The sequence below is a fragment of the Sinohyriopsis cumingii genome, chromosome 14 (assembly GCF_028554795.1).
Source record: "Sinohyriopsis cumingii isolate HCF-2022 chromosome 14, ASM2855479v2, whole genome shotgun sequence".
Classification (NCBI taxonomy): domain Eukaryota; kingdom Metazoa; phylum Mollusca; class Bivalvia; order Unionida; family Unionidae; genus Sinohyriopsis; species Sinohyriopsis cumingii.
This window is the reverse complement of record NC_142974.1, coordinates 55,195,301-55,222,122: the sequence shown is the minus strand read 5'-3', so window position 1 is coordinate 55,222,122 and position 26,822 is coordinate 55,195,301. Positions and strand designations below refer to the sequence as shown.

The window sequence follows — 26,822 nt, the reverse complement described above, 5'->3', positions numbered from 1 at the left end:
AATATTTTAGTGATCGCACTCTCTGATGCATCTACCACCAACCCCGTCCCCGCTCCCAATTTCTGGATCCGTCTCCGAGATGAAAACAAAGAACTATTTCAAGAGCTAAGTGGAATTCATTTGTATTGTCTCTCGTGGCTTCATCACTCGTGTCAATACAATGATTGTACTTCACTCGTAAACGACGTACACGTCCTAGATGTATCTGATTGAACTGGATAGAGTAAGAAGCGGACGAATGACTAACAACTCGCGAAGTGGATATTGCAATCGAGAAGTAAATATATAGAAATATGGACGAAGCGTTCAACATTAACAGAGAAGGAAATAAACTGTAAGTACGGTGCAGTTTGCTTTGGGCTATTATTCGTTTGCTTTAACGGCACGTTTAACCAGTGACGTTGCTAGAATATGTGGGTCCCTATGAAAAATCTTACTGTGGATCCCCTGTCTAATCTATAATGTAAAAATAAAATATATAATAGATTCGCCCCTATGATGTGCATTTTTTTGCTACGAGAAAGCTACGACCTTACGTTTAACACATGAATTGCTACATCATGACGAGGATATGAGTCTTTTCCAGTGATATTCCGTGGCAGCCGATCCGAACTGGCCTGGGCGGCCATCGAACACATGAGCCTTGGATTGCTCGACAGATACTCAACTAAGTTACCGCGGCTTCCAATGCAGAAAGAAAACGATCATAACTATCTAACTGATTAAGAAAGGCAATAGAGAGATATACTGTATGTATGTATGTATGTATGTATGTATGTATGTATGTATGCATGTATGTATGTATGTATGTATGTATGTATGTATGTATGTATGTATGTATGTATTAATGTGTGTATGTATGTATTAAGGTATGTATTAAGGTATGTATTAATGTATGTATTAATGTATGTATGTATGTATGTATGTATGTATGTATGTATGTATGTATGTATGTATGTATACTGCTCTCTTATCATCAGTATAAGTATTTAATAACTGCAAACATCTTCCTTGAATTCATAAACACAGATACTCAGCCCCAAAATGTTAACAGTTTATATTCAATCGATGTTCGATTTAAAGACATTAAAAACAAAATGCACAAAATCATTAATTAATTAATAATAATAATAATAATAATAATAATAATAATAATACTAAATGTCATGTCAGCACAATATTGGCTATATGTGTCGATTAAAAGTCAAGTTCTATAAATGTAGTTTGCTAGACAGATCCGTTGGCTAGAAAAAGTATGTGTCTGTGTGTGTTTGAGAGAGAGAGAGACAGACAGACAGACAGAGCCAGAGAGAGGGGGCGGGGATAAAATGGATGAGATGTACTAGGTTGGTGCTGGCTGGAATAAAAAGACCAATTTTGGACATGGCCGTTGTTTTAATACGTTTTATTTCCAATATAAACATACTGATAAAAGAAATCCTCAGACATAATTTATATACATCTTTCATACTTGCATGCAAAACACTTTCGCAATCGTTATTGCTCGCATCTAAGGCACTAAATAAGTATGCAAATAATGTACAATTAAAATTACTTATGCATAAAAACTTACTCTTCTACAATATAAAGTTACAAGAATGGAAAGCTCCTTCTATATGAGTAAATTCGATATTTATTTGTATTCAATATTTGTACCACTAGGTGGTCTTTGAATATATAAAACGGGTAAACGAGAAACATATGCTTAAGAATTTGAATTCCATTCTAAGAGATGGGAGTTAGATCCTTCCCCAAAATAACGATGTCCTAAAATGGACGCCCATTTTGTGAAGGATTGTTATTATCTTTACGTAAGTTTACGTAAGCCATAATAATCAGAATTTGTATGCCATATCCAATCTGTACTGTCTTAAGATTACAAAAGGTCTGATAAGTGAAACTTGTCGTGTGTAATATAACCAGGGTGATTATTATTGTCTTTAGCTGGCTCCTACTGTCAATGTATTAATAGAACCATTTTGGTTGCTATGGTAACCCTGTGATGGCAGGACAGATTGATATTGAGAATCTCCCACGCTGACCGGAACTGCTTTGGGTGGGGTCAATGTCAAAAAGGACGGAGAATAGCTGTGATGGGACGGAGGACTGAGTTTTCGTTCCGGCTCAATTTTTATGCTAAGTCCACCCGACTGAGGAGTTAGTTGATGCAGTCTGGAATACGATTCGTCACTCGCACTGCTGTCATGTGACATATTGCTATCCTTCAAACTGGGAGAAATGGAGTTCCTTTTATCTGAAATAATAATAATAATAATAATAATAATAATAATAATAATAATAATAATAATAAAATGTCTACTTAAAAAGGAGAGAATGCAATAGTAAAATAATAAGTAAAAAATATAACCTGCTAATGACGGTCACAATGTTTAAAGTCAGTATTACCCAACATACTTTTGGAAGAGCTATCATAATAGGCACAAAAAAACATGTTAAAATATTTTTTCTAAAACACCCCTTCCATTTAAAATAAAAAATAAATAAAATCATTTGCACAAATGTCGTTAAGTTTCACATTTTAAAACAAAAATGTAATTTGCTAAGCTAGATCACTTTTACCCGAAGCATATATATATAATTTTTCTTTAAAAAATTATATTTTGATGTTGAACCTATAGTGTTCAACTGAGAAATTATTTTGATACCATTTTCACGATAAGTATTACTTATCATAAAATAATTATTCAATGATTTCACTGAAAAAAATATTTGAGAAAAATACCACATCTGCTTACAGCGCAGTCTCGCTGACGCTAGAATTTAACTCACGAGTTGGATTGTTAAACTAACAGCACTCTGCATGGTCCTTACCCGTATTTTCGGACTTTATGGTACCACTGCCACTGTTTCCATTATTGCTGGTGTTGGTGTTGCTAGTGGAGGTGTTCGCTGAATCCTTGTTGTTGGTGTTCTTCGACAGATTTTTCGGCTTTCGTTTCCTCGTTTGAATACCGTCTTTCTTCATCGCAAGTGGACGATTGACCTTTTTTAAACAACAAAATACAAACTCAATAAAATAAAATAAAAAAAATACGTCAGATGTAAAAGGAGTTAATTAGCACGCCTCATCAATTATATTTATCATTCATTTTTGTATTTTTGGTAATTATTTCGTACTTTGTTTCTCTCTAGCACATGATTCATTCATGTACATTGACTAAAACTGGCCTTGACACTGCACAACACAAATATTACTGTCATAGGCCGGAATAGTTACAGACTGAAAACTTGCAATGGAAAGTCATTGCGAAGATATTATTAAGAATCTTCTCACACGCAAAAATGTGTGTGCTTGTGTGTGTGTTTGTGCGTGTGTATGTGTGTATCTGTGTGAAGCTTAATAGTACATATGAACCAAGCGTAAATCATAAAATGAATTTTCTCCTTTAAATTCACGTTTTCCAAATTTAAATTTTTACACCTGGTCAGGTATCCTCAGTTTTGTGGAAAATATCAAATCAGTTAGTTTTTGTTACTGTTCCTTGATGATGCTGAGATTATACTGTGTACGTGTTTGCAACTTCACAGTCCTTTGTGAAGAGAAGAAATACAATGGACGTATAATGCTCAAAATTGAAATGTATTGGAGCACGGGTACTACTTACTCCATGAAGCTTGTAGTACAGTCCGCAGGCATTGCAGACGGGTTCCCCTTCACTGTTTCTTCTCCAGAGAGTAGTAGTGGTAGTATGGCAGTTTGCGCATGCCAGTCCAACACGTCGGGAACCAGACTGAAATAGATAAAGGGTGAATACAATGTAAAACGGAATAAAGAACTTACAAATAATTCATACTAGTATATCATAAACTTTGCGTTACATTTTCTAAACTTTTCACACACAAAAATAACAAAAACTAAACGATTAATGGCTGTAACTGTTAGATACCAGAACAATCCGGTCCTAAGTTCCTGGATGAATTTCCAATATCGATGCTAGTTGTTAATTCATTCATCTTGCTTTTTTTCTTTTTTTTTTTCTTTAAAATTTGTATACATAAGCCAATAAACTAACACAAAATAACTGAATTCAAAGTCATCCGATTTTTTCATTTTAATACGTATAATGATAAACTGTTTAAGGTTCAGTTTCTTCCTTTGTACTATTAATCATAAACTTCAGATTTCTCGTGTATTCATTTGGTACTTGTCACATTTTGTGCGATATCTCCAATAACTGTCAGTCAATCAAATACGTAAGAGAAAAATAGAATGGCATTTATTTTTCCACCATCAAATGTTTAATTAACTCTTGCTGTGTATAAAAATGAAATGTGTCAGCCAAAAACATAATTAGGAACTTAATATCAATTCAACGCAAAAATTTGCATCAGATTTTATATCATGATAGCATATATGCAAGGAATTGTCTCGTAGTTTTTACTATCAAAGATTTAAAAACAAATAGATATTAATAAATATTTTTATATAAAAATCGACTTCTTATTGAAAAACCTCAAATAGATTGTATCAAGGAGAGCTGCAATTATAGCTTTTTTCTTCGGGGTTGAAGTAACTTTTTTTTTCTGAAACGAGTACATAACCATTTCAACACAGACCCGGTTGCGTCATTTAAATTATCATTACAGAACATATTTTTTATTCTATGGAAATGTGAAATAGGTGAACGTAAATAGGGAAGTTAATGATTAGTTGGCAGCCTCGTGATATGTAGCCCTAAATGAGTCAAATGAATTTAAAAAAGACATACTTTCATCCTGGCTGTGAAGCCATTGTTATTCATCCAAGGACTTAACGACTGCATGTAGCTTGACGATTGGTACAGGGACATCTCGTTTAACTCATTCTAAAAAGAATGAGAAAAAGAGGTCTATTTAGCATACAAGATGCGAATAGCAATCAACTCTTTTGCGAAAAGGTGAATATGTTGATAACAATATACAAATTTTATATCAAATGAAAATAAAATATATTCAAATAATAATTGCGTCTTGAACTCAACCTAGCGACCGATTACCCACTATAAACAAAAATGGACTAACTGCTAACAACCGATTACCCACTATACATCACACCTGGAATACAGACTACCTTTAAACACTGCTTTCTTTACTACTTGTGTATTATCCATTTCTCATGACAACAATAATACATTTAGTAAGCATTACACATAAAAGATACGCACCAGAAAGGCACTAACTAGTTTACAGTGCAAATTGAAACGTATAGAATGGTTCTTTAATAGAAAAAGAAGAAACAATGAGCTGATTAAACAAACAAACAGACTAGATAGACAGATAGATAGATAGATAGATAGATAGATAGATAGATAGATAGATAGATAGATAGATAGATAGATATTGACGTGTACATTAAATGACCGTTGGCAAAATGTAGAAGAAAAGCATTAATGCATCTATCTGGTGTTATACCCGTAAAGGCGGAGATGAAGTAGAATGAACGATGGGAAAGAGAGGAATGAAAATTAAGAAGAGAGTATATTTCTCATGTTTTGAATTCCATTTTCATTATATTTGGTTATTATTATTTTATTTTTCATCTACAACAACTTACCAGTCTCTTCTGCGGCTTTATCAAGGGGCGTGTCAGCCCATTCATCTTGTGATACAGGCCACATGCATTACATAAGTAATGACCGGTCCCGTCACGCCTCCACAGCGGCGTGGAGATGGCGCCACAGTTCACGCATTCACGCCCTTCCATATCAGTAAAATATTCTTGGCCATCTGAAATTAGAATAAAAATTATTTTTACGAATTGTTTTGTAATGTAGATGTTCAGTAAGACAAGGCATGACCAAATAGTGAACGCAAATTAAACAAAACTTTCCAGTCATATAAACTTAAAAGTAACAAAGAGATTCCCACCGGCGGGACCGTCAAAATAACCATCTTCTTTTCTTCTTAAGTTTGTACTCAGTCTGATAATCCTCTCGATCACATTGCACATGTGTGTCAAATATTCCGAAGGAATTTTTATTGTTGCTTTACATAAGAATGCCCATGTCTTATTCTAAGTATGTACACTTACAAGTACATTTAAAACTAATATTGCACGAACGTGTAGTAATAACATGTCCCGATCATTTTTGAATGTTGCTTTGTGTTATTGCAGATGATGATGATGATGATGATGATGATGGATGATAATAATAATAATAATAATAATAATAATAATAAATATTAATAGCACATTACTATGATTACAGATGTATCAATGCAAAGGTTGTAATAGGTTATTCTGTCCAATTGTGGCGTTGCAAACTGTATCTCGTGCATGACAATTTAATATTATATCCCTTGCGTGAGAATTTAAACACGTATCCTTAGCATGAGAATGTAAACATGTATTCCTTGAATCTGAATTGAGTAAAATATCTCTGGTATGAGATTTAAATAATATATCCCTTGCATGAGATTTGAAAAATGTATCCCTTGCATGGGATTTAAATAATATATCCCTTGCATGAGATTTGAATAATGTATCCCTTGCATGAGATTTGAATAATGTATCCCTTGCGTGAAAATTTAATCTTCCATCATATATATATACTTTACGATAAGTGACCTTAAATTGATTCCCGTATCGCCTAAACAGAAGTAACATAGATTATGAAAGTTTGATCTTTTAAACTATTTCCTTTCGAAAAATCAATTTTCAACATTAAAATTTGATACGTATTAGCATCATCTTTCTTGGCATAAAAATGCTGAAAGTTTTTGTGGCATTTTGAATAATAAAAATACTTTTGATTCTAAAATTGTCATTCAACATTCATTCCTATCCGATACTTTTAAAGTTGACATTTCGTGTAGCCTTAAATCGTAATGATTACGCCAGCAATTATGCCTGAATCATGTGAACATGTAAACCAAATTGCTAGAAGCATAGCTAGTAAACCATCCAATGAAATATATCATTAGAATTGTCAGTCAAACCATCCAATGAAATATATCATTAGAATTGTCAGTCAAACCATCCAATGAAATATATAATTATACTTACTTTGTCAATCAAATTATCCTACTAATGAATGCACTGTTCACGTTTGACATGAAATCATTAATCTTTAGAAGTGGAACAATTAGTAAATATGAAACATTTAAATAGCACAGCAAGAATAAACATAACAAGAAAAGAATATTCAGCTCTAAGACATCTCTACATCGTATCTATATTCAACGGGTCCATAAAGAATAGTAAGAGCTACTTAAATGTGTTGCAATACACTTGAATTTATAAATGTTGCGAAACATTGTTGCCCAACCCCTTTTGCGTTCAGCTAGGCGATAAAAAAAGTTTCACTAATAATAACACTGATAATAGTTTCCGAATGTTTCCACTTAATATTCAGTCCTTTGATGGCAAACATTCTTTCTTCACATGATAAGCATTTATCACAATTTACTAATAATAATAATAATAATAATAATAATAATAATAATAATATAATAATAATAATAATAATGATAATAATAATAATAATAATAATAATAATGATAACAAGAATAATGATGGATGGATGGATAGATAGATAGATAGATAGATAGATAGATAGATAGATAGATAGATAGATAGATAGATAGATAGATACAAGCGCGTACCTGGTCCAATCCTGTGGAGACCTTGCTGGATGGCCATACTCCAAGGGGACAGATCAGCCCCCATATAGGATGAGTAGGGACTAAGACCGCTGGATCGGGAAAGGGAAGCAGGATTGCTGAAACTACCCTCACTCCGTGTGACATTGCTACCATTCGGAGAATTCTGAGGAGTCTCGAATGTATATTTGGATGACAGAGAGGCTGGGGAAGTCCCATTAGCACTGTAGCTAGAAAAGTCTGACTGCATCGACCAAAACGATGATGCCTGGTTGGAAGTATTTCCCAAATATTGTACCGGGGGTAGCACCGTTCTGGATCCGGGCATGTACATAGAACCAGCGTGCATGAGGTTGTTGGTACTGCTAGCATCCGTGTATGATGTCACAGGTGACGACATTGTCATGGTGGGCATCGACGCCTGATACATAGTCGAAGATGAAATATGTCCAAGATCCTGAGAAGGTTCTGCAGATTTGTTGATTAATTTGTACGAATCTTGATCGTCTTTGGGCAAATAAGGCCTGTTTTCAGCACAGTGTAACTTGTACTGCATAATAATCAAACGTCAGTGTCACTGATTGCAATAAATCCAAATATCAATGTCCTTTCCGCAGGTGGAATACGATATCCTAGCAACAGAATTATTATGGTCGTCCTGGAATTCAGTTTTATGGTCCAAATACCTTTGCAATTCTGAAAGAAACCATGTAGTTGCAAATAAAATATCTGTCATTTATATTTTGCTTGTATTTTATAAAGTGACAAGCCAAGTATTGATGACGTCTAGCTGCATTCTAGGATTCAAATGATATACAAAAGACAAGTAAGCACATTTATGGATTTCGGTAACTCAAGCCAGAGAAAGACAAAATTCTCAAGTAAATAGCAGAAACAATAGCACGTTCTCTGTGAAAGGTTCGGAGATTAGGGGTGGAGGATTGAAGCCGTCAGATCAAGGAAAACTTCAAGCTGTATTGTAATTGAACTTAGTCGGCTGCTTTTGTCGCGTGACTTATTCTTTACGCGTGATCGGCTTATTGTCATGTAGTCATACTAATTCTGTAGGTAATTGGTGAGAATAACACCTACTAACCGACTTCTTAACAACTAAATAAACAAAGAATTATTATTAAGCCTACAATCCAACTTCTTATCATCAAATGAGAGAAGCCACCTCAGAACAGGTTTTAAGCTCAGTTGTGTTTCCGGTTTAATTCAATATTCTTTATCATTATTTATAAAACTGTCTTTATCGAAAGTCTAATCGTTTCTACAATTTCATTGAAGTTCACATAACATTCTTTTAATTACGAATTATATCGTTCGTTCGTTCGTTCGTTGACATCCACTGTTTATTTCATTAATTCGATCCTTCTTTCTCTCCATTCATTACTCATTAATTCGTTACATCGATTCATTCATTTCCTTTGTTTCATCTTTATTTTAAGAACGTCAAACTTCATTTGTATTTCTTTATATATTTGTCGTTGATGAAGCACGAAAAACAACATAAATACTTGGCGTATTTGAAAGAGACCAAATTTGGTGTTGACGTTAAAACATATTTAATCAAAAGAAAATGATATTTAACACATACTTTTAAAAACATTTGTTTGTTTGAATTTGTATATGTGTATTATGAGCGTAACTATTCCAATACGCGTAAAATTAGCGTCTATTCCAATACGCGTAAAATTAGCGTCTATTCCAATACGCGTAAAATTAGCGTATACATCAGTTTGTGTACATGCAATATGAGCGTCTGTTTTATATTTTGCTTGTGTCTTATAGGCATCTATGTGTTATATGGGCATCTATTTCAATATGTGTATGTGTAAAATGGGCGTCTGTTTCAATGTTTGTATGTGTAAAATGGCGTCTGATTCAATGTTTGTATGTGTAATATGGGCGTCTGTTTCAGTGTTTTGTATGTATACTATGGGCGTTTATTTCAATATGTGTAATGTGAGAGCCTATTTTAATGTGTATCTGTAATATGGGCGTCTGTTTCAATATTTGTATCTGTAATACGGGAGAAACGTGTAAATTATTGAAAATTCTCATTTGTAAATTATGTGAATTATATGCTATTTTGTAGTTTTGCGGTTATTTAACAAACCATGTCAAAAGTTTTAAAAAGTCTTTACTTTTACCTTTGCATTTACACCTTCCTGAAATGAGGTCTCGATGTAAAGGACGATTATTCCTAAAATGACCTTTTCATTTATTTGGGTGCAAAATTTATATATGATTGGTCTTCATACCTGTATAACGAATGTCCTTTATACACGGGTTTTACGGATATTACGAACGATTTTTAAAGATATCTCACACACATCGATGGACCTTGTAGCGCAACGTATTTGACTTGCTTTAACAACGTACAGGTTGAAGACAGGTGTTAAAAGCCCGTGACGCAATAAAATTGTCAATGTTTTAATTTTCATCTATTCCATGTATAACACGCTATAAATGCCAAGCACCCTACCTTTCATTTTATTACTTTACATTGCTATATAAAACGCTGTTACTAGTTGATTACTCTTAATGCTACAGTTTCTTGTGCGAAAAAAAACTGAAATTATATCACGTGAATGAACATGAGCGTGACTTAATTGAAACTTCGTCGGAATATTTATAGCGCCTGATCAGCATTTGGTTTTCTTCAATTTGTTATGTGAGAAAATTATATCCGTGTAAATTCAACAAGTCCCTCTCTCGCTTACATCTTCTGCTGCACTGCTTTATCTTACCACGACAAAAATAACAACAGCAACAAGAAAAACAACTACTACAAATAATAATAATATTAATGAGCATGATGACGATGACGATAATAATAATAATAATAATAACAATAAATAATAATAATAATAATAATAATAATAATAATAATAATAGTAATATTATTATTATTATTATTATTATTATTATTATTATTATTATTGTTGTTGTTGTTGTTGTTGTCAGTATCATAATTATCGTTATCTCCTCATTATGATCTACCTCCTCCTCAGGCGAGAATCCAAAACAAATGCGATTTTTTTATTATTGACAAATGTGGTTTTCATAGGGTCTTGACAACACTAGGGCATACTGGCATTTGATCGTATAGAAATTAGTCTTTTTAATTTCCAATAGTAGACCCGTGTCAAAAAAGATTTTTCTCGGTTTTTCGGTTTTGTACGTTTACCAACCTATTGGAAAAGTTCATAAACCAGAATGTTTTCAATATATGAGAAAAGCAGGTTGCAAAATGTCAGCATGAATATCATTTGCATCGTTATATTCGCTCCGAATGTTTTTGGGGCACGTATATAATATATATGTCGGAAGAAAATTATAAAAAATAGATAAAGGAAGTAAACGGAATGAGACGCATCAAGAATATGTATTTTGTGTCCATCAAACATTATTTCTTGGTATGATGAATTATATCAAACTCGACCTTACATCCTTATCTTCTTTCAACACGTCGATTGTCATTTTCTTCATATTGAATGAACCGTGTCTAATTAATTGGGCCATATACACAGTTTCTCAAACTTCCAACCTGCTCAGATTATGGTTGCCACTGGAGACCTATCCATCACGTCTAATTAGCATTCGACTCTAGCTAGACTGGTATTGACATTCTTAATGAAAATTTAGGTGAACAGGTGGCCAGAGTAGGAAACCAGTGTAATCTCACAAGATGGCTTCTCCATGCCGCAGTTCTCGGTGCGGAACTATCGGGTTTTGTATCTCTCAGTAGATGCATGTTAAGATACGATGTACGAGACTGCAATGGTCACAGGATTTACGACGAACATCGAGAACATATGTTAGATGTTATGGTGAAATCTCTCTCTCTCTCTCTCTCTCTCTCACACACACACACACACATTTGAACTTAACATGGATTACAATTTGATTGTCAGACCACTTGCTGGTGAATAAAACAGTACCTATGTGCAAGCTAAATCTTCTTTATTTACACAACAGGCAGTCGGATAGCTGATTTCTCACTTAATCGATCGAACACGTATTAATATATTGATCAGTCTATTAAACCGTAGATCGCAGCGATACCTTTAGATTTAGGAAATCAAAATGGTTAATTTGTCCAATTAAGGTTGCACTCAGTGCATACATTTGTGTCTCAAGTGTTTATATACTTATATTTTATTTCTACATCTGGTTAGTTTAATTCGCCTTCAGAATTCATCCTCCGAATGACATTAATGACTCTTTGCCTTTATCTTTTGTCATTTTATTACGTAACAGGCACGACTGTGTGCAAGTGCGTTAAACCCAATCATTATATATATATATATATATATATATATATATATATATATATATATATATATATATATATATATATATATATATATATATATATATATGTGTGTGTGTGTGTGTGTGTGTGTGTGTGTGTGTGTGTGTGTGTGTGAATAGATAGATAGATAGATAGATAGGTATTTAAGAAGCAGGGCTAATATTTGTGTTCATTTGCCTTTGATATTATTTTTATTAGCAAATGACTGAATAAAAACGCAAAGTTGAGCACAAACATATTTTAATGTATACTTAGGTCAAAAGTCCACCTGTCGAACATCCGTATATAAAGAGAGAATTTGACACTAATAAGTCCCCGCCTGTTAGATGATATAAACCTTATGCCATTATTTGCGTTCCAATGGCAGCTTTCGAAATTTATTTTTGAAAGTTGGCCGTCAATTTCCGGGCAGTTCCGACAGGGATGAATTCTAGCAAGAACAGCCTACGGAAAAACAACGCACTGATAGACCATGTGTGTGTGTGTGTGTGTGTGTGTTTTGATAGATAATTTTATGGATGAATTGATGAGTTCATATTATCACTAATCAATCCATCCATTTTCTGTCATTCAGTCAGTCTTATCTTTTCCCTGGAATATTTTATCATTTGAATACAATTGTGACATCGACCTAACATTAACAAATTCTTTTACATCCATTCGAAAAATAACTTAAAAAATAAAACGCCAATTAGTGAATCATTGCAAATACCATGCGAAAGAATCACGTGCAATCAGATACATTCAGACACAGGAGGAGGGCATTCTTATTTTGAAGACAACTTTTAGAAAGGTCTATAGAAAGAAAAAAAACCATCGTAACTAAAAGTATTGCTGCTGGTTTTATGCATTTATGCAACTCAATGATGAAATGCTTTGTGTGTATGTTTGTCTGTGTGTGCATGTGTTTGTGTGCATGTGTTTGCGTGTGTGTTTATGTGCTGCTTAAATATGCTTGGATGCTTTCTTTCTTGTTTATATATATATATATATATATATATATATATATATATATATATATATATATATATATATATATATATATATATATATATATATATATGTTGTTTTATTAAACTGAGTTTTTTTTTTCTTTTTTGATTTTCACTTGCCGATTAGTGTCATTTGAGAGTATTAACCATTCAATTGCTAATTTGTGAATAGAAAGGCTGAAATACAAGAAAAAAAAAAAGACTCGTCAACAATGTTCATCTGAGTTGGCTGCATATGAGTTTCCTTCCCCACGTAATGGGCGTTGGTTCGAAGAGCTTAGAATTAAGCTTTGCACAGACCCTTCATATTTGATAAACTTCGTGACTGAGAAATTAAAGTCGGAGTGTCGCTATGTCATGTTATAGGTTATGCGTAATGCTGTAAGAATGATTTACTTTTGACCCCGACATATTCTACTGAGGGCAAAAATCGTTAAATCTAACACGCCCTGATTCTATGAAACGGTAAATACCAGCCGAATTAACTTGACATCGAACGTCAGAACTGCCTTGTGGTTCTGCACGTATCTATCAGCATGCATTCTCCCATCATCTCTCTCTCTCTCTCTCTCTCTCTCTCTCTCTCTCTCTCTGTGGGGTGTTGTGTGTGTGTGAGATATTATTCGTTAGAGACAAAGTGACCTATTCATTGTTCATTGTACAGGGATTGATCTACATCGATAAAAACAGAATAACATTTTCACTTACGAATATAAATCTAACATTGATTAAAACTGAGCATCTATTTTTGTATAACTTTACGTTTCGAAGCAAACCGCATTTTCAAACTAATTTAGCATTTTTAAATCAGTGTTTCAATCTCACGATTTTGTCTGTTCTAAGCGAGGCAGCCTTGTATGTACAATACACAGCTAAATGTATTTAGAATGAGACTTAGTCAGAGTTTTAATAATTAAAAATAAAATTCGCGTCTTTACCGGGTCGAGCACCGAATCATTTGATTCACTTGTAATTCGGTAACATTCCCTCAGGAATTTTGAGCACGGCAATTAAGTAACCCGTGCCCATCAAGACCAGGGACAGCGAGTCAAAAACCATTATCAAAACCAAACATTGCATCCAAGAAGACATTAAATTTCTCGGATAGAAACTCTATCTGCAGTTAAAGACACGTTGTTGGCTTTAGGCGGACGTTAATTTCTTACACAAACAAGCGCTGGTGTTCCCCAGGGGGATGCTGTTAGAGCATCGCTTTTCTAGACACTAAGCAGGGGCTGCCTTGACCAATTAAATCATGTGGCATTTGGTCCTAACGCTGAGGATCACGCCAAGAATCAAGCAGAACAAATTTGAAAGCTCACGTAAAAGGAATAAATGTTATGCCTTTGGATATATTTGTCCTTGAACTTGACTTTTATTTGTTTATATAACATTTGTTTCGCATGTCTGAAACTAGTCGGCAAAATTGTTTCTGAACTTAAATTACGCTTGCCTTTGACTTCCAAAGCCATGTAAGTAATATTTGAGTCATATAGTTTTGTTGGCTAGGTGATATTTAATGTGAGTCGAACACTCTTCGCATTAAGAATGTGAAATATACGACATTAGCTACTTTTCAAATTAGCAGGCCTTCTTGCTCCCCCTCCACACCATCCTCTGTCTGTCCGTCTTTCACTGTCTGATATAGCCGGTAAAAATATGTATCTTTCGTTGGATGTTACGATAATAATAATAATAATAATAATAATAATAAGATAATAGTGATGATGATGATGATAATCATAATAATGATGTCCTTATTTTAAAATGACGATATATTTAGCCATTAAACTTAATCTCCCAGATAGGTTTCATAAAAATGTATACAAGCTATATACGTATGTACATCAGTTAGAACTCGTGATCCCGCTTAAAAGCGTTGACAATGTGTATTGGTTCGCGGATCGCAATGTGACAAGCAGTCACGTTTGCACATATTAACAATATAGACCATAAAGCAAACACGTTTTTAATCTTATTTCGATAAAGTTGCAAGAAATTGCCACACATTTTGAAGATCCATATTTGAAACTAGTTATGATTCTTTTTTATAAATACGAAACGCAAGTTGCTGTAGCTCTAGCTTAGGCCAGCAACGCATCGTTGTGTGCAAGTGTTAATGTTTACCTATTATACAGACAATTTCCACATCTTTTTTTTCCACGTAGATATCCCACGGACTACCCTCCTCCACCGGGTAAGTCGTGGAAAATGATGAAAATGATGCGCGTTTTTATTATTTGATTTACTAATTCATTCATTCATTCATTCATTCATTCATTCATTCATTCATTCATTCATTTCTTAATCTTACCTCTTGATAGACTCAAATTCATTATAAATTATATCAAATTACTTTCCATTTCTGACATAACTTCGTTAACACCTAGTTAACATCTCCAATGAACATAGTTATCCCAACCAGAAAATCGGTTATGGGCATGTCACATTTGATTTTCTACTTCACTTACCCATCAGACTGAGTTCCTTTGCCAACAAGGCTAGTATGTGAATTATTGCGTTTACTGTGTCTAACGGTACATGTTAATGTAATGCCATTGTGTGGAAACATTAGACGACCACTAAGTTTGACACTAATCTTTATCGCCTTAAAGCTTGTCAATCAAGCGAATACATCTTATCGACGTCTGCAAGAAAAGTGGTCATGTAAACAGTTTCAAAAGATGGTTACTATTTAGTTTTCACTCATGCGGTACTAAAAATTTAATTTATTAAAACGAATAATTCGTACGACTTGATGGCAATTCCGTGATTATTGGGAAAACCCTCAGTATATACTTCTTTAATGATAATTTGTTGACTAGTTTGGGTAAATGAAAGCTTTGAGTTTCTGATTCGATTATATGTAGTGACTGTTTTCACACACACACACACACACACACACACACACATATATATAATTTCATGCAATATACGACATAAGTTTGATATGCAATATATGACCTAATTTGATATGCAATATATGACCTAATTTAATATGCAATATATGGCCCGATGTGATATATTCCATGCAATATATGACCCGATTTGATATGCAATAGATGGTCCAATTTGATATGCAATGGCTGATCTGTTTAATATGCAACATATAATAGCCCAATTTCATGTACAGCATATGGCCTAATTTGATATACAATATATGGCCTAATTTAATATACAATATATGGCCTAATTTGACGTGCAATATCTGGTACAATTTAATACGCGGTGCATGACCGACTGAGTATTTGAAGAAAACAAACCTACCTGTCTGGTGTGTACAAAATGAAAACATGAACTTTTTTCCGAACCATATATCACTAGAAACTCACAAATCCACGTGCCAATCAGATTCCCAAAAATCTCCTTTAGTTTGAGATCGTATGTGATATATGTTACAACATTTTTATTTTTTTTCCACGAATAGATGGTAAAACGATGCAGTATACTTTTAGTTATTGAAATCGTACAGGAGTTCGCTTTTTTTCCCAGAAGATTTACGAAACTAAAAAAACAAATAAAGAAATCATCAACTTTTATTTAATAGATAAACAAGATTGTCTAAAAAAAATCAATCTATAAAGATTGAATGTTCTCTAATTTATTTTCTCTCCAAATCTCAGCATAAAAGACGGAGAAATACGACGGACGTTTAGACGGTTAATGTAAGGGTTAATGTTTTAGTATTTTATGTAAAATTGTCAAACAACCTAAAGAGTGAGCACTTACGGTAAGAGCGAGCCACGATCAAATGAATCCCGGAAACTGGTGCATAGACGTCTCCAAACCACGGGTGTCCCGCAAATATTGACACGGGCTAACAAGGCGAAAAGTGGAAACCACATGTCTACAGCGTGAGTCCAATTTTCGAGTAACACTAGACGCAGAGTGTCGCTATAACTGAAGGGGAAATTTCTTAATTAGCAAACAATTAAGAATAAGTCTAAGCAATTAGTTTGGGGATCGAGGGAACGGCTTGGCTGTGTTTTCGTTTCGCAGCTGGTATAGGAATTGCGCTGGGCGGATTGAGTGTCAAAGTTTATTTTTCATCTTGTTATGCTATGAAGTTCGTATAAGCTTGTTGGTAAAGTCAAGTAACTAGTCTAAATGCTGATGTGTATTCAACTGTAAAGGCTATTTTATCCAATCGCTTATCTATCAAAGTAACCTTACATCTTTCTGTCTGTCTTTAGTTTTCTACTGTTTTGTCAGCCCATGCATATTCGCAAGCACACAAGAGTATCCATGTAACCTTCTAAAACATTGCGTCGTAAAATTGAACAGTAATATCAGTTAACTAATTCTGCGACAATTATATTTTACGTTCAACCCAACCATTTGTCATAAAGTTAGAAAACAAACACACACACACACACACACACACACACAGAGTCACACGTGTAATACAATTACTATTTATCGACATGTATGTTGCACTAAGAAGCAAAACTATTCAAAATAACGACGAGGGAAACACTTAAGAAAGAAACTAAAAAAAATGATACTAGACACAGAGTGTGAAATGTATATTTTTTTGGCGATAGGGAGTCCACTAAAGAATCCTATCATTTCGTATAAAATGTCGCTGGAAAATTACTTAAATATGTACAAAATCCTCACTCGGATAAATTGGTGTTAAGTTCCTTTAAGACTTTCTTTTGGTGACCTATGTATGTATGTATGTATGTATATATATATATATATATATATATATATATATATATATATATATATATATATATATATATATATATATATATATATATATATATTAGTTTGTTACCTTTTTACGCATGAAAATATTTACAATAAGCAGGCAGACAAGTAAAGAAAGAAACAGATGGATAACACGGGCAGGGGGTAATGCAGTTTACTGATACAATCGTAACAGTCGTGTAATGCATGACACGGTGATACTGTTCCTGAAAAGTGGGAGTTGCCAGACCTAAAACAAACTTTTTGATCTCTTCTCTAAGATCTCTATCTTAACTGTATCGAAATAACGTTGCCAGATAGCGATCTCAACCCTGCAGTTTCCGAATCAAACGCGCCCCGTTTTCATAAAACGTGTGTTAAAGTAATTTAATTTTATTGTTTTCTTTAAGTACATGCTATTTAGAGTAAAGCCAGATGGTGATTCAAAAAGCAAGATAAGATTTTATTTTTAAATTTACGTGTTTGATACATTGGTACAGTACAATGTTCGTGACAGATGGCTTCTGATGGCGCTTTTAGGTTAAGGGAAATCACCGTTTAATTTAAAGCCATATCTTGCTCTAACGGATATGTCAGCTTCTTGTATAGGAGTTACTATTCCTTGAAAAGACTGGTCCTGATATCTAGACTCAGAAAATATGATAAAATAAAGGGGAGGAATGGTATTATTTTGCCGTTCTATCAAAAGGTTAAAATCCTAGTAAATGGATCAGTTAGATAGGTCAAGATTCCTCGTTCAAAATTTGCTTTCTTAGGCAGAAGTTTATTTGGCACTCACATCAATGGAATTTATCTACAGAATATCTTAGAATTTACAACTACATTATACAGAACGGTTCGATGTTTATTGGTGACATTAAAGTTATTGTGGTCGAAACTCATCGGTCTAGGATATGTTCTGTAGTAGCAAGTTCCGCGATGTTCCGTAGTAAATACCTATTTCATTATTTGGCGCTCTCAGGCCCTCACAACACCAAATAGATTTGCACACAGCTGTGGAGGACATAGGAGCATTTTACTACCATTTTTTGTTGCATAGTTTAGAGAACTATTAAAAGTACCGAAGGTACTGTACACTTAGGTCATTTTTAAATGGCTGCATATCTGTATATATACACACACACACATACAAAAATAGAATTCTGTACCGTACACGATTTTTCTAACTCGGCACTCGGGGACCATCAAGTGATAATGACATGTCCGCTGCTTTGTCGTTCTAGATTATGTTCGTGTTTGCGGACGAAATGCACGACATTAACTACATATTTATAAATGATATGTAGCAAAGTCCATTCGGATGCTTTTATCAAACACGATATTTACTGTTTTATACAACCTTTGATAGTAGAGAGAGAGAGAGAGAGAGAGAGAGAGAGAGAGACATTCATCACAATAAAGCTGCTGATGCTTTTATCAAACACGATATTTTCTGTTGTATACAACCTTTGATAGTAGAGAGAAACAGAGAGAGAGAGAGAGCGATATACAGAGAGAGAGAAAGAGAGAGAGATCACAATAAAGCTGCTGATGCTTTCATCAAATGCGATATTTTCTGTTGTATATATCCTTTGATAGTAGAGAGAGAGAGAGAGAGAGAGAGAGAGAGAGAGAGAGAGAGATTACAATAAAGCTACTGATGCTTTCATCAAATGCGATATTTTCTGTTGTATACATCCTTTGATGGGGGGAGAGAGATAGATATTGATCGCACTAAATAACGAATACATGCATGTATTTAATAGCTCTTTTTAGAGTCAGTGTGTATTTTATATAGGTTTTGTCCTCATGCTTCTTGTTAGTATCTGGGAAGAAGAGACTAGTAGATGGCACGCTCATATCCTGAGTGAAGGCCACATCATACATATTGAAATACATGACAGCAAAATCTGGGTCTCACATGGAAATATGATTCAACTACTTTTTGCGCTTTTTTATCTGTGTCGATTTTGTTTAGCTAGTATTTCCAATGACGTATAATAATTTCTTTTTTAAAACGTATAAATCAGTTTAAATGGATGAATCATATGTGTTTATATTTAAGTCCTTCTCGTTTAAATTTAATTGATTCCCAGAGATGAATCGGATCTGTCACTATTTTTCATTTTGCAAAAACTCAATAAACTAACTACAGCACACTATTATTTAGGTTCAGATTTACTACTGACAAAGTAAGTTCTTGACATAGACTGTGATTGACATTGTCAAATACGTTCTCGACACAGACTATGATCGACATAATCCTCTATTTCGTCTTCGTCCTAGTGTTTATGTCGTTATTTTGGGAATACAAACTCAAGAATACTAAAGCAAATTTATTTCCCAACAAAATTGCTTTCTTCGAACACCTTGCCCTAAACAACCGTTGGGTGGCCGGACCAAAATATATCTTGAGTGAAATATTTCATCACACTCAATCTCTGCTGGAAGAAGCACGCTTCTTGACGGAACAGTTAAGGACCCATGTTCTCAAATTTCGTGTTTGGTCTGGAAGATCTAAGAAATCAAGCAACAAAATATGGGAATCTTTTATCAGACCCCCTTCAGGTGGCCGCTTCTTCAATCCTTCTCATCCAGGCGCATCTGTTATCGTATAAGTTCTCGCGTTATCTCAGATTAAAATCATCGTTACTTTCGAGCTGCTTATTGCAGAAAGATATGCATCTTAAAGACGGTTTCTTGATGGAGGAGAGTTTGTGCTAGTTGTAGTCTGTTAATAAAATATGGCCTAGACGCAGAAGAAACTATCACATTGCCATTGTTTACTGGATAATGTTTGTTTATAATGATTTATAAATTGGTTGAGAGTAAATGATAAATAGCCAAAACTACCCACACAGTAATTGTATGTACGTATGCATGCATGTATGTATGTATGTATGTATGTCCTTATAGCCATTCAGCTATGCCCCATGCGATTGTAACCTATGTGCTTGCTGACTGGAATCTTACTATAGTATTAAGCATTTAGAAATTATAATAAATACCGTTACAAATAAAAATAAGGTATAATAGAACAATGTTTCTCTGAATGATGCACGGGTTCATAGTCCCCGGGACAGGCGACATGGGCCTGTGCATGTTCTATTGAAGTGAATGTGTGTGTGTGTCAGTCAGTCAGTCAGTCTTTATTAAGAACCAAAACTGACTTGTTGGTCAGTATTAAATACCCAAACTAACTAGACAGTTAGGATTAAGTACACAAACGGACTAGTCAGTCAGTCTTAAGAACCCAAACTGACTTGTTGGTCAGTATTAAATACCCAAACTAGCTTGCTAGTCAGTCTTAAGTACCCAAACTAACTAGACAGTCCGGATTACGTACACAAACTGATTTGTCAGTCAGTATTAAGAACCCATACTGACTTATCGGTCAGTATTGAATACCCAAACTAACTTGCCAAGTCAGTATTAAGTACCCAAACTACACCAAATTATACTTAATGCATCAATAACGCAGATAATGCAATTTAAAATTTAATTGTCAAACTTTATCATACAGATAAAATGAGAAAAGCACGTAAATGAATATTAAAAAGGATGAAGAAGACTTGATACAAATTCACTCCAAGTAGTTGTAGAGAGAGGTCAGAGTAAATAAACGTGTGTGCATATGATTGTATGCGTTTGTGCGTGTGTGCGAGTACATGTTGTAAAATTGTCCATTAAACGTGACGACGAATAATGGGTAGCGGAAGTTACGAATATTAAAAGAATGACTATCGGAAGTTATGTACACGTTAGTATGTACACATGCGTCCAGGTTCAATATAAAATGAATATACGTATATCTCCAGCTGATAAGGTCATACTCATTTTTTTATTCTCTCAACAGGAGAGATTCCTTTAAGATAGATGTTCCATGATAACGGTGCTTGTGTGACCCACATGTTCTTTTCACGGCTGAAATCTTGAGAATAAGGTAGAAGATATTTTAAGATAAACCAAACTTTAATCTAAACCGCGAGTACCATGATAAGTATCAACGTGAGCCAACCGAGCTGGAATGCCCAAGAATTACACTTTGATATTTAGTTAGACCGGAAACGGAAAGCAAATTGCGTTTAGATTTGAGACTGCTATAGTCTGTGATGTCAGTAAAAAAAACAACAATGTTGTATATAGTTATAATAGTTTCAGTCTTTATCAACTACTGTTGCCTTCTGGTCAGTTTATAGCAACAAGACGCTTCTGAGATTGAATCATAAATGTGTTGGTTTCGAAATTAATTTTTTTTACGCATATCTTACAACTGTGAAAAGGCAATAAAAGCAGTAAGCATCTTATAATTATTTTTGGGGCTTATATAAAATTTATATAAAATACTGATATCAAAACAGATTGATTTTTAAAATAATTACTCAGACACAAAGACAGATAAATGTTTACAATATTTTCACACGAATGTTATCCACAGAAGATAATCGATTGATCTCTCCACTTATCGAAAGAAACCGAATAACCAATACAACAAGAACAACATCAAACAAGCAAACAATACACCAACACCGGCCTTTTATATTTCATAATGCAAATAAAACTTAATTATAGCTTCTTATTTGATTTAAGTCACAAAGTCGCTGAGGATAACAAGCTCTGTTCCATATTATGTTTTTATATATTTCAAAATAAATACTTTTTTTACAGTTATTTCAAGACAGTTGAATTTGGAGATACGTCGATTAAGTTGACGGTTATCATGTCACTTTATCGGCCTTACGTGTGAGACGATTCCGAAAGGAATATAAATTCATAAATTCAACATAAAAATCACCAAACTGCACCTGTTCAGAGTCTATAAATGTGAAAAAGGCCACAAATACTTGATAAAATTTGCTCATGATTGAGACGTATGAAACATGGAACATTTGGTGCTCATGATGTGTATCGTAGTATATTTCAGGTGTAGACTGCAATCAAAATACCATATGAGCAAAATCTCTCTTGATACAAATGCGTTCGTCATTATGCACTTGTACAAAGTATTAAAATCTTAAGATTGCAAGAAATATTGATATTAAAAGCCATCATACTTGACGTTTGCTCATTTCAACTGTTTGGGCTTCACTTTAAAGTACTCTACCAAGTTTATGACGGGTTGAAAGATTTTACGGTTTGTTAAAGATGTTTGAACATATAGTAACAGGTCGGAAGGACGAAATCGATCTATTTCATTCCACGCATGCTATATACTAATTGAAGAGGAAGACAAAGACGTGGAGGGGGTAGAATTGCAGCGTTGTTTGATCAGATGACAAAACTTATAAATAAATATACATAAAGCTATTGAATCCCACTTTCCGTGATCCTCTACAAAATGCAAGCAGACTCCCTTCCGTAACATCATTAACTATTTTAATCGGTGTTATGATGTGGTGTTAACCGGTGTTATGATGCGGTAGTTTTGTTTTTACTAGCACATATCCTAATTCTGCTTTACTTTAAAAAGTTACAAGAGGGAGATAAATGTTATAATGCAAGAGTGTTATCATGTAAGAGTGAGATCAAGTTATAATGAAAGAGTTAGGTTAAAGGTATTATGTAAGAGTGAGATGATGTTATAATTAATGTGTTTTATAATGTAAGAGAGATAGAAGTTATAATGTAAGAGTGTTATAATGTAAGCGTGAGATTAAAGTTATAATATGAGTGAGATAAAAGGTATAATGCAAGAGTGAGATAAACTTTATCATGTAAGAGTGTGATAAGTTGTATAATGTAAGGGTGGTATAATTATGCAATAGCAAATTATACAAAACGTTCCAAATATTTCAGCTGATTTAAAACTTTCTTGAATTCTTAACGACTTATAGATAGATCTGGTTGTTTTATATTGGATTTTTTTTCTTTTTAAAGAATAATAAGCTATAAATGAATGAAATACAAGTTTCACAATTTCTTATCAAAGTTGATAACCAACATTTCTTGAGTAAAAACTAATTAAGATTTATCGGGATGTGGTTAAATCTTACTATTGTACAATACGCTTGAAAAAAGTTGCTTTTATTTCAACATTTTTTGAACATTTTGATGCAATGAATATTAAACTAATTAACAGTTAAAACTTTGGATGTCTTTTGTTTTAAAACAAAATTTAGGAATCATTTTAATTTTTTTTTATTGTGAGCAAATGATATTTTAATCGACGATCCATCGTAAATATAAAAGAATGGAAATACCATGGATCAAATACATACATACGTTCATAGATAAATATATACATACATACGTACATAGATGCATACATACCTACGAACGTACATACATACAAACATGTATGCGAATGTACGTAGCAACATACATACATGAATACAGTTAGTTCCGAACAAAACCAACTAATCGCTATAAAATATACGTTAGACAATTATTTTTATATCTGTCATTGTACTGGAAATAGAAAAAGGAACTATTTATCCATCGTTGAATTACGAAGTGATTCGTGATGAAACAGAAGTAGTATAAACAATGGTAGATGTAGGTCGATTTGTATAAACCGAGATTTCATTTCGACAAAATATAAATCGTCAATCAGGCGCAAGCTATTGATATTTGCTTAGTTTCTTTTTTAGTATTTTGCTTTTACAAATACTTTATTCTTCTCAAAACCCAATATCTGTCATTATTTTCATTTATATATATGAAAGAAATTAAAATTATTTATTTCCAACAGATATTTAATTATTCAAACTTGCAACATACAAATTTGTTGGAACTATAGTCATTCGTCTTTAATCATTATTTTCAATTCTAATATATTTATAAGTTTGAGAAAAGAAATTACAATACAGTTTTGCTTATAAAATGTTACATAAAATGGAGCGTGAAATATGTTCCTAAACAGAACGAGTGTTAAAGACGTAATTATGTCCTTTGACATATATTGAAACGTGGCGCAATTTAAACGGAACCAAATTACTTTACCGTTCTGTTGAGAACTCAGTTCGTTTCGTGAAAAGCTTAATTTTAATTTTGATCATAAATGTTATGAAAATTGTCATTAACGCTATATAGATGGAAGACTTAAGATGACCAATTCTTATTATTCTGAATCTACACTACTTAACGTAAGCTGCATGTTGCCCCCACCCACCCACCCACCCAATTAAGTATTACCAGATTTACTTACTTTGTTATCTCTGAAAGTGTCGAAGGTCTTACTCACACTAAAATCTCCAGATGAAGAAGGAAGTAGAAATATTTGTTTGGTCCAAAGTCAAAATGTAGAAGTAACGGGTAAGTGTCTTTTGGTATGTCCGTGCCTGACTATTCACGCGAAATTTCCTTGTCACACGACTTCTGTTAGCTCACAGATAATGTCCCGGATAAAATGTTTTCAGAAGAGTCTTCTTCGTCCCAGTCTTGATAAGAAAGAAGATAAGGCCCTTCAGGTTTAGAACTAAACCGAAATTCACCCTATCGTGCTTTATAATACGAAATAGACACTTGACTCAATCTAGATTTAATTTATTTTCCGTTACCGTGGAATTGCTCCGCCTTCGTGTCAAGTGGGCGTGAAGGATTCGGGAGAATTTCTGACAGGGTGTGAGGTTTCAGAGCGAGGCTAATTAGCCACGCCCACTCAAATTTTCATCTCCCCGAGTTCAGGAATTTGCGGTTTATGTCTTCAAAATATCAAGCAAAAATCTGGCATTTTGTGATGACGATAAACATAACATTCAAAATGGGAACAAAATAGGTTAAAGTAATTTATTTCTATTGATACCGATCTTCATTCAGTGGTAACTGCGTACATTTGCGGTCTTATGCCAGTTTCGTCTTGAAGTCCAAAGCGCTTTGGTTGCTCGTTGCCATTGTTTATACTGTGAACCAATTTAATAGGAATGTACACAAACTTTAATGAGAAACGTTTCGATTTGTTCGTGACAAAATGCATGCTCTTGAATGTGCAAAATGGATTTATATAATTACATTATCTGAAATAACGTGGAGTAAATATTGAATGACAACGGACGAAAGGGCGGTTTCAGACAAAAAGTCTGCTTCAGATTTGTAGTAAATCATGAATAAAGATAAACATAATAAAACTGTATGAACCGCAAATAAATTATATATTTTGCAAAAGAAATTGTACATTTTACAAAAGAAATTATACATTCTACAAAAGGTCGAACTTTAAATTAAGAGCCATTTTTTCTCAGATTATACATAATTGATTAATTCGCTGAGAACGTAATTTAGGTGTACAAGATAACATATTCTTATTTCAGTTTCTTTTTAAAATATGCCAACTAGCATTGCTCTAAACGTTTATTTACACCTCGTAAAAATATATTTGGTTGATCAATATATATTACATTTCGCAAGTTATAATATCGGTCACTTCGAAACAAATGCGCAAAATTTCATGAAAATATATTGTTTAGATCGTGCAATATCAAAAAGGTTTATTTATATGGAATAAAGTTACCGTGCTCAGTTAAAGAAAACTTTTTATATATATATATATATATATATATATATATATATATATATATATATATATATATATATATATATATATATATATATATATATATATATATATATATGTATATATATATATATGTATATATATATATATATATATATATATATATATATATATATATATATATATATATATATATATATATATATATATATATATATATATATATATATATATATATATACACACACACACACACACAATCTTGAACGCAATGACTTTGGGGAAAATCGTAATAAAATCACATTATTTTTTCACCATACGACGCACCTGAATTAATTGGCCAATATGTTCGAGCATGACGTAAGTGTCACATAGGGACCATGCAAGTGCGCAGATATGGCTCAGCGAACTGTGGTTCATTTTTGCATTAAGACCTGTAACTTGCTGCTTTAAAGATATAAAATGCACGAAATAGTTAAATAATTGCCATTTTCTTGCATACATGTAGCATGAACGATTTCGTGAAGAAAGTTTGTCAGTTTATGATGATTAAAGAAGTACAAGACAAAGTGAAATTGCTTGCGGAAATATGTTGACAATAGGGGAAGATCTTCAGATGACGATTTTCGGATATATCGCTATTGTAAGTTGACAATGGAGTCATATAGTCGTATGACGATTTTGGATACATCGCTATTGTAAGTTGATAACGGAGGCAGCTAGTCGTATGACGATTTTGGATACATCGCTTTAGTAC

General features: G+C 33.4%; 1 protein-coding gene across 4 annotated transcripts in view; it reads right to left on the bottom strand.

The window, feature by feature from the left end:
* Positions 1–1,390: 1,390 nt before the first annotated feature.
* LOC149783854 (transcription factor GATA-4-like) overlaps positions 1,391–26,822 on the bottom strand; it is a 42,104-nt gene continuing 16,672 nt past the window's right edge. Inside the window, exons 1-8 of one of the 4 annotated variants that reach the window (XM_089932059.1) lie at positions 24,761–25,078; positions 16,648–16,818; positions 7,606–8,298; positions 5,555–5,727; positions 4,731–4,826; positions 3,627–3,752; positions 2,833–3,004; positions 1,391–2,254 (exon numbers count right to left, since the gene is read on the bottom strand). In XM_089932059.1, coding sequence (XP_089788185.1) covers positions 1,941–2,254; positions 2,833–3,004; positions 3,627–3,752; positions 4,731–4,826; positions 5,555–5,727; positions 7,606–8,158 — 1,434 coding nt within the window. In that variant the 5' untranslated portion in view covers positions 8,159–8,298; positions 16,648–16,818; positions 24,761–25,078 and the 3' untranslated portion in view covers positions 1,391–1,940. Of the gene's footprint in view, positions 2,255–2,832; positions 3,005–3,626; positions 3,753–4,730; positions 4,827–5,554; positions 5,728–7,605; positions 8,299–16,647; positions 16,819–24,760; positions 25,079–26,822 lie in introns of those variants that run through there. The other 3 variants (XM_089932057.1, XM_089932058.1, XM_089932060.1) reach the window with 3 other exon arrangements.